This window comes from Leptopilina boulardi, unplaced genomic scaffold (assembly GCF_019393585.1).
Source record: "Leptopilina boulardi isolate dan_hultmark-lab unplaced genomic scaffold, ZJU_Lbou_2.1 LbouV2_210, whole genome shotgun sequence".
In the NCBI taxonomy this organism is placed as follows: Eukaryota; Metazoa; Arthropoda; class Insecta; order Hymenoptera; family Figitidae; genus Leptopilina; species Leptopilina boulardi.
In genome coordinates, this window is record NW_026137764.1 from 1346508 (window position 1) to 1359770 (window position 13263).

The 13263-nt window shown below is 27.5% G+C and overlaps 1 protein-coding gene and 1 long non-coding RNA gene across 12 annotated transcripts in view; one reads left to right on the forward strand and one right to left on the reverse strand.

Annotated features, from left to right (window-relative positions):
- Nucleotides 1-13263, forward strand: part of LOC127278648 (regulating synaptic membrane exocytosis protein 2) — a 133437-nt gene that overhangs the window by 47405 nt on the left and 72769 nt on the right. For all 11 annotated transcript variants that reach the window (XR_007842524.1, XR_007842527.1, XR_007842522.1 and 8 more), the window contains 3 exons: nucleotides 9887-10162; nucleotides 10368-10586; nucleotides 11959-12193. Coding sequence is in view for 1 of the 11 variants with exons in the window: in XM_051300448.1 (XP_051156405.1) it covers nucleotides 9887-10162; nucleotides 10368-10586; nucleotides 11959-12193 (730 nt within the window). In the remaining 10 variants the exon portion in view is untranslated. The remainder of the gene's footprint in view (nucleotides 1-9886; nucleotides 10163-10367; nucleotides 10587-11958; nucleotides 12194-13263) is intronic.
- Nucleotides 12058-13263, reverse strand: part of LOC127278663 (uncharacterized) — a 47481-nt gene continuing 46275 nt past the window's right edge. Inside the window, exon 4 of the long non-coding RNA XR_007842529.1 lies at nucleotides 12058-12184. This is a non-coding gene — a long non-coding RNA (uncharacterized LOC127278663). The remainder of the gene's footprint in view (nucleotides 12185-13263) is intronic.

Here is a 13263-nt window from a genome sequence, read left to right on the forward strand (position 1 = left end):
CGTCGCACGTTATATGAATTTCGTTTATATATAAGAAAGTATGTGACGAGAGATAAAGTAATAGGAATATATTAGACTTAATTAATTGACGCACGCTTCTAAGCCGTCGAATTAAGGTATATTTAGGAGACTTTGTACACGAATTTATATATTGAGGAGTCGAGCAACATAAACAACCTTGTACTAACAGAACTTTTGCTCAATTTAGGGTACAAAAATAACTATTTCAAACATGGTCTACAAGACTATTTTTATCACTTGACAGGAATAACAGTAAATGACCAGTCTATACATTATTACTGAACTACGCATTTCATTATAGCATAAAATAATCATAAACATGATTTATATTATCATTGTACACCTCAAAATAGAATATTATTCTTATTAAGTTTTTTTTTTTTTTTGGTTAGAAAAAAAAGATTTTCATGACAAATCAATTTTGATTACTCTGACGAAATTTAGTATAGAGAATTGTATTTTTTTGATATTCTAAAAAAAGTCAAACAAAAAATAAATTCGATATATTTGATTCAGAATTATTGAGTTTAATTTTCAATTTACTTATTAACTTTAATAATATATAAAGCGCATGAAAATCCATAAATTTTATTTAGAGATTATTATACTGCCCTACAACAGAAAAATATATGACAGTATAGTATACTGAATATTAAAATTATAAGAGTTCAAACAGTTTTTTATCAGTAAAATACACTTTTACTGACACTGAAATCATAAGAGTTTTAAGTTTTGTCTTATTGAAACTTGCTTTTACCATTTACAATAAAATAGCTAAAAATGTTAACAGTTCCGTTTGACTAAAACTGACTTTTACTACTGACACTAAAATTGTAAGAGTTTAAATAACTCTATCTGGCTGAAATTAACATTTACTACTGATACTAAAAATAAAAGAATTTAAATCGTTATGTCTGGCTGAAACTGACTTTTACTACTCATATTTATACTACTTATATTTATTCTACTGCTATAACAAGATGCATGTGAACTTAGCTCCCCACTTTTAAAAAATTAATTTTTTTTTAGAGTTCTGACTTTCTATAAAGAATAGTTCTAGACTTCTCTATACTTTTCAAAAATAGTTCTGCCCATATACAGTTAAAATTTTATTTTTAAATTCGAAAAATTTTATAGTCACGAACTACACAAGTTCCAATGGGAGTTCTGCTTGCCCCCCATTGAGTACTACAAAAGACCCTGATAAAAGTTTTTTCTAAACTCAAAATTGAAGAAACTACAGAACATTTAAAATTCAGAAAAAAATTATTTATTTAAAAATTGAGTTTCAATAGTTCTGGTAAGAGTTCTGTATAACACCTTTTGAATTCTTAGAGTTCTGATAAGAGTTCTGTTTGCCCCCCACTGAGTTCTACAAAAAACCTTAATAAATTTTTTTTCTAAACTCAAAATTAAAAAAACTACAGAACTTTGAAAATTCAGGAAAAAATTATTTTACGTAAATTGAGTTCCAAGAGTTCTGATGGTAGTTCTGTATGACACCTTTGGAGTTCCAACAGTTCTGCTAAGAGTTCTGTTTGCCCCTCGCTGATTTCTACAAAAAAACTTAATACATTTTTTTTCTAAACTCAAAATTAAAAAAACTACAGAACTTTAAAGTTAAAAAAAAACGATTTCACTGAACTTCCAAGAGTTCTGATGAGAGTTCTGTTTACCCCCCACAGAGTTCTACAAAAAACACAATACACAATAATTTTTTAAAATCATATCCAAATTAAAAAAACTTAATTTGTTTATAAAAAATTTTTATTTTTTTTAATAAAACATTAAAAAAAAAAAATTTTTTGTTAACATTATTGAAAAGTAAAAGAAAAACTGAAACTTGTCTTCTCTTATCAAAAATTGAAAAAATCCATTTTTTTCGAGTTATCAGATATTGAATATAGATCTACTAATTTAGAGAGTGTGTGTTTCAAAAAAAGATTTACCTGGAGTAGCGAAAGATTTTACTAGAATATAGCAAAAAGTTTTAATTCTTTTAATAAAATTTCTCATTATTCTAGTGAAACCTTTCGCTGTTCCAGATGAAGTTTTTCTTTTTGATTTGAAAATATTTTTTAAAATTGTTATTCCAAAAAAATGTTGTTTTCTCATGTGTCTTTATATACATTTATTTTTGTTTTAAGTTATAAAGTGTCTCGTGGACAATTTTCTTTGACGTGTGATATTTATATATATATATGTCGCGCAGAGTGATATAACAATAACAATCCTCTAACAAAAGTGTTTTGTGCGAAAATTTGAAAAATACGTAAAAGAGTGGTTACAGTAAGAGCAATATCTTTGAAATTTGTGCTTCCGCGTTAAAGCACACATTCCGGGGTCGCTTTTTTCCCTCCGTGTATTTTTTTCTTTATCATTCTCACTCATATTGTATATACATACATACATACATATATATGTATATATATATATATATATATACGGCCCTGCAAACGGATGGCAGATGAGCGAGGGTAGAAAGGGGTTACCTCTTCATATTGCTACCTAGGCAACTCAAAGTGCTCTTCAAGTTCTACCTTGTCTTCATCGTCTTTCTGTACCCCACGAACTCTTCTTGTGAGCTTTCAGTTTGACCGGTAGACGTTAACAGACTACACACGTTTTTTAATTATTTTTATACATAAAATGATAAAATTGTTTGCAAGGTCGAAGCAAATTTTACCTTTTTTTTTTTATTTTGTCGAGTTTGTTATTTTGAAAATTTTAAATCTATAGAGAAAAAAAATAGTGTCCAGGATTTTAAGAGGCAATGCTCCAAGCGTCTCAACTATATATTATATATATGACGACACACACTACTGGTGAAGAAAAGTTGTGAGACAGTTGTGAAGAGTTCTAGTAGATATAGCCTTAAATTAAAATGGAGTTGTTGATATATTTGCATGTTATATTCTCTCTAAATCTGAACTATATAGTGAAAAGTGAGCTACTAATTTAAATTAGTAAGAATTTTCACTAATTTTTAGTTACTTTTTATTAAAATAGTAATATTTCGCTAAAAATTAGTAAAAATTCTTACGATTCTTACTAATGTGAATTAGTAGCTCACTTTTTACTAATTCAAATTTAGAGAGCAGTAATCGATTATTTTAATTAAATAAATTTTTTTTCAATTTTGACACTTTTAGTTAAATAATTCTGGTTAATTTCTAGTAAGTTAAACTAAAATACAATATGTATGTGAATAAATAACCAAAAAAATTTTACTAAAAAAATTCTAGTTTTTTTAAAAAGAATTTTTGGTTAAAGTGACCAGAAATTTAAACATAATTTTTAACCACATTTTCTAATATTTCTAATCAGAAAAAGTAGTAAGGGTATATTTAATATGTTATTCTGTTTAGACTAACCAGGTTTTTTTTCAGTTATCAGAACTTTTATTTAACTAAATTTAATGAAACAAAATTAAACTTTTCTTTTAGTAAAGTTAAGGAAAGAACGGTGCTGAAAAATGGCCAAAATTTGCCCATGCGGGAATTATGAAAAACGAGTAGTTTCCCATAGTTTGAATCCTGCTGAATCCGAAAATGATAGTTAGAATCTTGCAAACCTGAGGGAAAGGGATGAAAAACTACCCCTATATAAGCAATTCCAATAATTCACGACAGTTAAAATGCAGTCAAGTAACATCTAAAAAATAAACCAAAATCGCTTGAAAATTGTAACTCGGGGGTTTTCGGGGTCGCTGATTACGAATATGATGTTAGTTTTTGAAAATTCAAAATGGCGGATCCAGTATGGCGGACGACTTTTTTAAAAAATCTTGAGAATCGCCTGAAACTTGTTACTCGGGGGTTTTCGAGGTCGCTGATTACGAAAATGATATTAGTTTTTGCTTATTTAGGGGTAGTTTTTCATCCCTTTCCCTCAGGTTTGCAAGATTCTAACTATCATTTTCGGATTCAGCAGGGTTCAAACTATGGAAAACTACTCGTTTTTCATAATTCCCGCATGGGCAAATTTTGGCCATTTTTCAGCACCGTTCTTTCTACTTAGCTGAATTTTTTAAATAATTTGATTTTCATTTCACTGTATCTTTATTTTTTCAGCTTTTCTTCTGCATTAATACAATTCAAATTTCCCACCTATTTTACAGGGTACATTTTGATGTTTTAGTCGAGAATTCAAATCTAGTTATTTTAGTGAAAATTAATTTAATTGAATAAAAATTGAGTTAAATAAAAATTCTGTTCAATAATATATAATTCAAATTCAACGTTGACAACGTTTATGATCAATGATTATCAATAAAAAATATTTTTTCAGCAAAAAATAATAAAAAAATTTATTCTATTAAAAATTTGTTGATGTAGAAAAGTTGCATAAATTTTTTTCAAACAAAAAATTATAATTTGTATAATTACTTAAATGATGATTTTGTGATTCAATACGTATAATAAAAGTAGTGTGATGTTATGTACACTACTTTTTCTTCTAAATCGTTGATCATAAACGTTGTAAACTTCACCTACGTTTAGATATTTTGTTTTAGTAAAATTCTTGATATTTAAAAACAATAATATTTGTACGAAAGTTGATTTAATTTTATTGATGAATAAAAATTTTTTTATCTCCGTTTTTGCATTGAAGGGTAACTGAAATATATTCTCTGTCGTCATACCAATCAAGTTATTAATAATTCTCATCCATTAAAGTTTTAATAATCAACAAAGATATATCAAATTGAAATTAAAAAAAAAAATTATCTAGAATGAGACATTTTATTTATATATATTTTTTGTTCCTGTTTCAATATTATATATTTTATTTATTTATTTTAAGAATATTATTATGTAAATATTTGTTTTTTGTTAAATTGATTATATTAAATTAAATATTTTATGAACTAATAATAAAATTAAATATTTAAATACATACTTATAGAATATAATTTAAGAGTAGGTGGTATATACTAAATTAGAGAATAATTAAAATATTTAAAAATGTCAAGAATCTTGTTTTCAATTTTAGTAAACCTTTTTTTGGATATTTTAACTTAAATAATGAATGCATACGAATGTGTAATGCACGATTTGATGATTGCGCATATAATTCACTCCATATCTTATAATAAATGTTAATTTCAATGTGTGTTCTTAATGAAAAATCATTGAGATGTTAAAACATCACGCTCTCGTGAAGATATTGTAGACTGACTAAAAATAATAATTTTTCACAGCTGATGGGAATCGATTTTGCGACGACTGAAAGGACAAAGTAGGGCACTCTATCCACATTAAGTTAATTTCAATTATGGAACTGAGTCTCGAAATTAGGTCACTCTGAGAAAAAGGGATGATCGGAAATATATCGATGTATATAGTATATGCATATTATATTTATAATAATTTTTATTATTTCACGTACGAAGAAAAAAAAATTTCCCAAGGAGCAATATACAAATTTAATATAAGTGAAAGATTTTCTTCACAAATAAAATAGAAAACTCATGGAGAAAGAAAGTAAATAAGATTCAGTATTTTAGTAATTTTATTCTATATATAAATTGTTTTTTTTTTTTCATTAAAAAGAAAAATGTTTTTTAATATATATTTGACGTTTATTTTAAATCGATTCACATCGTTTAAAATAATATTGACAAACACTTTCATCCACTCAAATCGGATTAATAATCGTATAAATATTACAAATATTATATAAATCTCGTTCATCTATAATATACACTGTATAGAGGAATTGAAATATCTGTGGAGAATTTTTTTTTTTTTTTATATGTATATAAATATCATGTTTTTAACGAAAGTATATATTGATAAATAAATATTTACAATAATAAAAAAATACTCACTTTTGTGTAAAAAGAAAATTCCACTTTATATATTGTTTTTAACAAACATATTTTGTTTAATTAAAAAACATAATAATCAAAGTTTTGCAAAAAATGTATTTCAATTCATTGGAATTTTATACGATATACAATTTTTTTAAAATGTAACATTTTTTTACTCCAACAAATAAAATATGAAATATTTTTTTTTTTTTGAAACAAATTAAAACAAAACAACTTTTACATAATTTAAATTAAAAAATTTTCAAGTAAAGAATTAAAAAAAAAATTAAATTCGGTGAGCGATTTTCTGGTTAGAAATATTAGAAAATCTGATTAAAAAATTTTGTTGGTTATTTGTTCACATATATTGTATTCTAATTGATCTTAACAGAAATTAACCAGAATTATTTAACATAAAAAAATTAAATAACAGATTTTTTTAAAAACAGAACTTTACACCTTACCTTATTTTTGTTCCACTAACTCAAAAACTATTACTAACTAACTAACTAACAAAAAAATCGGTTATTTAATTTTTTTATCTCCTATAAGTTTGAATTTGTCCGATTAAGGGTGGTTTTTTTCGATTTTCTAAAACAGTAAATCATTGGAAAATAATAAAGTTATGGCGAATACAAGAGTGAGAATTAGTAAATTATTTATCAAGCTTCACAACTCAAGGGAATCAAGCTTTTTAATAATTAAAGGAAAAGTAGACTCCAATTCCAAGTTTCTTGACGTCACTTTGACTAGAGTGAGCACGATTTAATTTAACATTCATGTGGATTTGCATAAATACCACTGTTCAAAGCAATAGGATGCTTTAGAATCTCAGAGTTTCTTAAAGAAGATTTTGCACCATTGTGCACTGGTCTGTCGATAAGATTGACTAAAGTGCTTTTCCAAAGTTAAATGAAAGATATATACATATAAAAGTAACTTTGATTCCTTTGCCCCTTATTTTTTTTCCCTTTTATTTTTCAAATTTTAATCCATTTCGCTTTTATACAGTCATATATAATAAGAAATGCTAAAATTCTAAAAGATTAGGAATATCTTTTATATATATATGTGACCGTCCACGACAAAACAAGGCTTAGCTCCCAAAAGTAAATTTCGCAGGGCAAGCGATTGAAGTAGAAGCAGAAACAAGGAACACGCTTGACATGCCCGTCTTTAGAACGTTATAGTGTCAAAAGTAATTGACATAAACAATTTCTGATTTTTGCATGTGAAAGAGCAACTTAAAATCTATCGATTAGCATCAAAAACTCAAAATTGATTTTTTGGAAGCTAAGCCTTGTTTTGTCGTGGACGGTCATATATGTGACGCTCCACAAGAGAAGGGACCAATCCCCGAAATAACATTAGGCTTAGTTTTCCGTGCAACGTACATGAAAACTAAGCCTAATATTATTTCTAAGGGCGCACTCACACCTTTTGGCTGCCTGCCTGCCGGCAGGAGTTGTCATGGCAACGTGAAGGAGTAACAGAGATAGTAAATTCAAATTTGAATTTTCTCTCTCTGTTACTCCTACACGTTGCCATGACAACTCCTGCAGGCAGGCAGGCAGCCAAAAGGTGTGAGTGCGCCCTAAGAGATAGGTCCCTTCTCTTGTGGAGCATCACACACACACACACACATATATATATATATATATATATATATATATATATATATATATCATTACTATATTATAAAAAGATTTCGCTGCCGCCGCCGCTGTTTCAGCAAATTTTGACCTAGGAGGGGGGATATCCCCCCTCCTTTCCCCTCCCCCGCCAGAAATGACCTAAATTTTGAGGTTATGTTCGTTTCGAGGCTCTAAATATAGCCCAAGTCCCCCCTCCCTCCTCTCATTTCCCCTCCTCCGCCAAAAACTACTAACCATATCAAAAACATGGGTTGGTTACACTTCATGTAGAATGACCCATATTATAAAAAGATTTCGCCGCCGCCGCTGTTTCAGAAATGTTGACAAGGATGGGTCATTCCGTGTCAAGTGTACCCAACACATGTTTTTGACAAGGTTAGGTAAGGGTGAGCCAACCCATGTTTTTTACATGGATAGTACAATATTTGGTTACATTTGATATGGAATGACCCATCTGAATATAGCTGCAAGTCCCCCCCTCTCCTCCCCCTTCCGCGCAAAAAATGACATAAATTTTAAGGTTACGTTCGTTACAAGACTCTGAATAGGGCCGCAAGTCCTCCCCCCTCCCTTACCCTCTCTCCGTATTTCCCACCAAAAATCACCTAAATTTTGAAGTTATGTTCGTTTCAAGCCTCTAAATATAGCCGCAAGTCCCCCCTCTCCCGCCAAAAATGACCTGAATTTAAAGGTTATGTTCGTTTCAAGACTGTGAATATAGACGCAAGCCCCCCCTCCTTCCTTACGTTGAAGGAGAGGTGGATTTTCCGCCGAAATTGATATAAATTTTAAGGTTAAGTTATTTTGTCGGGAAACGACCAAGAAACAAACATAACCTCAAAATTTAGGCTAAAATTTGGTGCAAAAAGACAAAGAAACAAACATAACTTCAAAATGTAGGTCAAACTTTGAAGGAAAATTACCAAAAAACGAACATAACCTTAAATGTAGGTCAAATTTTAGCTGGAAAATTTAAAAAATTAGATAAATTTTGTTTTAAAAATTAAAAATAATAAAAATTATTGTTAATAAAAATCGTAAATAACATTTGAAGAATTAAATAATAAAATATTAATAATAGTTTTAAATTCCAGAAATTATTTAAACATTAACTCAAACATCTACAAAACCAATAAAAAATAAAAAATAGGGGGTTGGCGCGCGAAGCGCGCAGGGGGGCGAAGCCCCCCTAGTATATATATATATATATATATATATATATATATATATATATAAATGAGGAATTTTAGGTGAAGTGATTAAAAAACATTTTCTCCAATCGTGCTCAAACTTGGGTAATTTGTAGTTTTATTGAATGATTAAAAAAAATTTCTATTTGGACCAATATTTTCTGTCGGGGAGGGAGTAAAATTTTAGAGAACCGTTTACATAATTTTTTTTTTTCTTAAAAAATGAAATAAACAAAATTTTCTTAATATCAGTTTTGTTAGTTTTTTTTTACGCAATGTTGATTGGTAAAATGCATTTTTGGAAAAAAAATCAAAAATAAATTTGACTTTTTTGGGTGAAAATTAACATTTTTTACTTTCTAGAGTCATTTTTTGTCAAAAAGTTTTCTTTTTCATAAATGCATAAAAAAAAACTATCAAAATTAATATTAAAAAAAAATTTACATTTTACTATTTAATTGAAAAAATTATTTATAAGCATGAGCTCGTTTTATTATTGAAAAAATGTCCGTCAAATAAATTATGTATAACTGTTATTAATTAAAATTTGCCCCTAAGTTTTTCAATTTTGATGAAAATGTACTCAGATAAAAAATTTCCGCGAAGAGTACTCCAGGAATTTCCAAAGAAATTCCATTCGAAAATTTCGTAGAAATTGAATGGAATTTTTTTTAAAGGAGAGAAAATGAAAATTTAATTTAATTTTTTTGAAATATTAATGGAAAGTCAATGAAAATTTAATTGAATTTCCTTGGAAAATTGATGAAAATTCCCATCCCATGTAAAAAGATTTGGCAAAAGTGACCCCTGGAATTTCCTGTGGAAATTAAATCGAAAATTCCTTATTTGGGACACAAATATCAATTTTGCACGGAATGTCTATAAAATTCCCATCAAATTTTCATGGAATTTCCAGTTAAAAATTTTGTGTCACTTACACTCTGTCAATTATTATTGTGTATAATATTTTTAAATGGAAATTCCGTGGAAATTTTTATGAAAAGTTTATGTAAAATCTATGGAAATTTGTTTTAAAAAATCACATAAATACAATATAAGACTGTATAAATTTTTTTTATAGTTTTAAAAATATAGTAAAAATCATATTAAAATAGTTTTAAGCTAAGAAATGGCTACTTTTAAGTAGTTTGTTTTTTTCTTCGTAAAATTTTATTAAGTGTTTTTTTTTGTCTTTACTTTTTCAGGTGATATGGGTATGCATTCTCTGTCGAAAAAAACAGGAACTGTTGTCGAAGACCGGACAATGGATGACAAAGACAAATCTTGGTCCGGCGGACAATGCAATGTTGAGGAGAATGCAAGAGGACATGCAGGGTGGAGTTTCCCCAGGGCATCAAGAACAAATTCAGGATAAGAGACCAAAATTGGAAAGAGCGCACAGTGCAGCGGAAAAAGAAAATCTGCCATTACTTCAACGGAGTGCAAGTGTACTCAGGAAACAATATTCGCAACAGGAAACGGTATAATATGAGAATAAAAAAACAAATTAATTTTTTTTAAATTCAAACAAAAATCCATATTCTTTTCAATTCTTTTTCTTTCTTTTCTTTTTATTTATTTTTCTTCTTAGTGAATAAAATTAAATAATAAAAATGAATATACATATCCATATAATGAATAAAAATAGCATTGATATTTGCATTCATATAGTTTTATATTTTATAGGCAACAGGGAGGCGTATGTCTACGAGTGACAGTGGGGTGGAAATGGCAGTTTCACCTCATTCGAGAAGCTTACCGACTCCACACGTAGTCAGTTCTTTTCAATCGCAACAGACACCAAGGCATCCTGGTGCTTTTCCTGAGGACGATCCTAGTCTCTATCATGGCGAACTCGACGGACTCATGAGGGAATATCAGATGCAACAAAATATCTATCAAATGGTATGGAGAGATAAAACAATGTCTTTTTTTTTTTTTTTTTAATTTTGAAAAATTTTAACACACAATCATTCCATTTCGAGAAAAGTACAGTAATTATATAATTTATTGTTAGTGGCTTATATTTCAATTGAATATTTTTGTTTGTTGTTAATTAATTTTTTTCAGAAATTTATATCTCTATGCGTAATGGCATATTCATGATATCCTCTAAAATAATAGTCAATTATTTGAATTTATATTCATTTCTTTTTTACCGTTAATTATAGTTTTATTTTACTAATTTTATTAATAATTAGCTATTTTTAATTAATTTAGATTTAGAGAGTTTTAAAATCAAAAGAATGCAACGAACTTTAATATATAGTTGGTAAATTAAGTAGTAATAACTGATTTTAGTCAGACTGTAGAAACCAAACGAATATATTAAATTTCAAGTAAATTTCTGAAATTATATAATTTTTTTTAGAAGTTGAAAATAATCATAATATTTCTAATTTATTAATTCGATTTAATTTTTTGTGTTTTCAATTTTTATTTCATTTTTTTTTCATTATATCGATACTTTCAATATATGAGGCATTTTATCTCAAACCGTTCCACCTTCAAAAGACGATCGCTAGCAGAGCGTTTTTTAAGTTAATTTTTCTATATAAAAAAGTAAATGATTTGTATAATGTTATACAGTATTTCGATAGAGAATTTAAAAATCTTTCGATTGGTCTTAACATTTTTTTTAATTTCTCACAATTTCATAAAGAAATTCTGTTTTAAAATATTAAACTCTTGATATCTGAAAACTCTTTCGAAATAGTGTGTAACATTATATATAAATTATTTCTTTTTTATATAGAAAAATTAAATTAAAACACGCTCAGCTAGCGATCGTCTTTTGAAGGTGGAATGGTTTGAGATAGAATGCCTCATATGTATTTAAGAATGTATGTAAATATGCAGTTACCATTTAAAAGTGTTCTCATTATTTATTTTTTTTTTTTATTTGTAAAGTTGGTTTCCATACTCTGAAAGTAAAACAGATTATTAAATGGTTCTTTCAGTACATTTTCAAAAACATTCATACTTTTCATATATAATAATTAAACGTTTCTTATATAAATACATGCAGTGATAAAATGAGAAAAAAATTACTAGAATAAATAATTATTTTAAGAATTATAACAGAATTTATTAATTTTATGACTATTAAAAATTAACTTGATGTTAATTACATAAAATCAATGCTCTCTGAAACTAAATCAGAGAAATTTCATTTTGATAAAATCGCGTTAAAAATATGTCACTAAATTACTTTTTTTTCAGTATATTTAAGTATATTAATGTGATTGTTTTAATGAATTTTTTAAATTTTTTAAAGGAACAAAATTCTGATGTGGCAATGGCCTATGGTCATCCGGTGGAGCAGAGTTCTCGACCTCCGATTCATCCGACACATTTAGTTCATTCGACACAAGGTGCACATCCCTCTCAACCATGTCCACCATCAGCTGGTGTTCAAGGTCCTCTTCAGCAACAAAGAAGCTTCAGCAGCAGTGAGGAGGAGAGAAGTACCCCCGAGTGTGCTAGCGACGAGCCGGACGGGTCTGAAAAGGGTGAGTCAACCTTTCATTTTAATGAGCGCGTCCGCAAACTACATATATATATACATATATGTATATATCTATATTACAAACCAAGAGTCACAGACTCACTCTAAACGCGACCAATAAAACTTTCCTCTCTTTTATAAAATTAATTCAGTCTACAAGATAATCACAGAAATCAATAAATATTAAAAAAAACAATCAAGTTAGTTCGATTATGTTTTGAAATTTTTAATTAATTATTTATTAAATTTTAGTAATTTTTTTTAAAGTAACTAAAAGATTAAGTTTGGAAAAAAATTCAGGGTGTCTACTATAATAAGATCAGGAATTTTATTAAAATCATTTTAAACCAAGTCTTACTTTAATTTCTTTTTCTTTATTTAAAATTTACATCCGCTTAATAATTTGCAAAGTAAACTATTTTTTCAAATTTATAAATTTTTGTTTATAAAATAATGGTTGGCACGTTTTTTATTTTATTTATTTTTATGTTTATATCTTTATACGTTACTAATTTTTTAGTGTTTTTGATGTTTTTTTTCACCAAAATGTGCACCTATTTTATTTAACACTTAATTGTGTTCCATCTTAATGATGTGAGATGCCTAAAGTTTTTTCTTGGCTTCATACCTTGTATTAAATAATATTTTTAATCGCTTCATTATGCGGTAAGAAAATCTATACAATTTAGCATATATTAATTCAATTTTAAAAAATGGTTTTTTCTAATAATAATCTTATAAATTTCTTGTAGTTCTGATGAGCTGCGTTCGCAACGAAAATGCATTAGAGAGAAAGAAAATAAAGACTAAATTTTTATACATCTAAAAGTTTCAAACTTTTTAAAATTTTTTTACACTTACGGACCTAAGGCCATAAACTTAAAAATATTTATGTTAATAAAATAAAAAAAACGTTAGATATAAATTCGATAAGTAATGTGATTATTCTCTTTAGATTTTATTTTTCATATATTTATTGAATTTTTAGAGAAATTTAAATAAATAATCATACGAGATTTCAATAATATAGCATTTCCAATTTTCTCGTCACTAAATAATTAAACGCCGTCAATC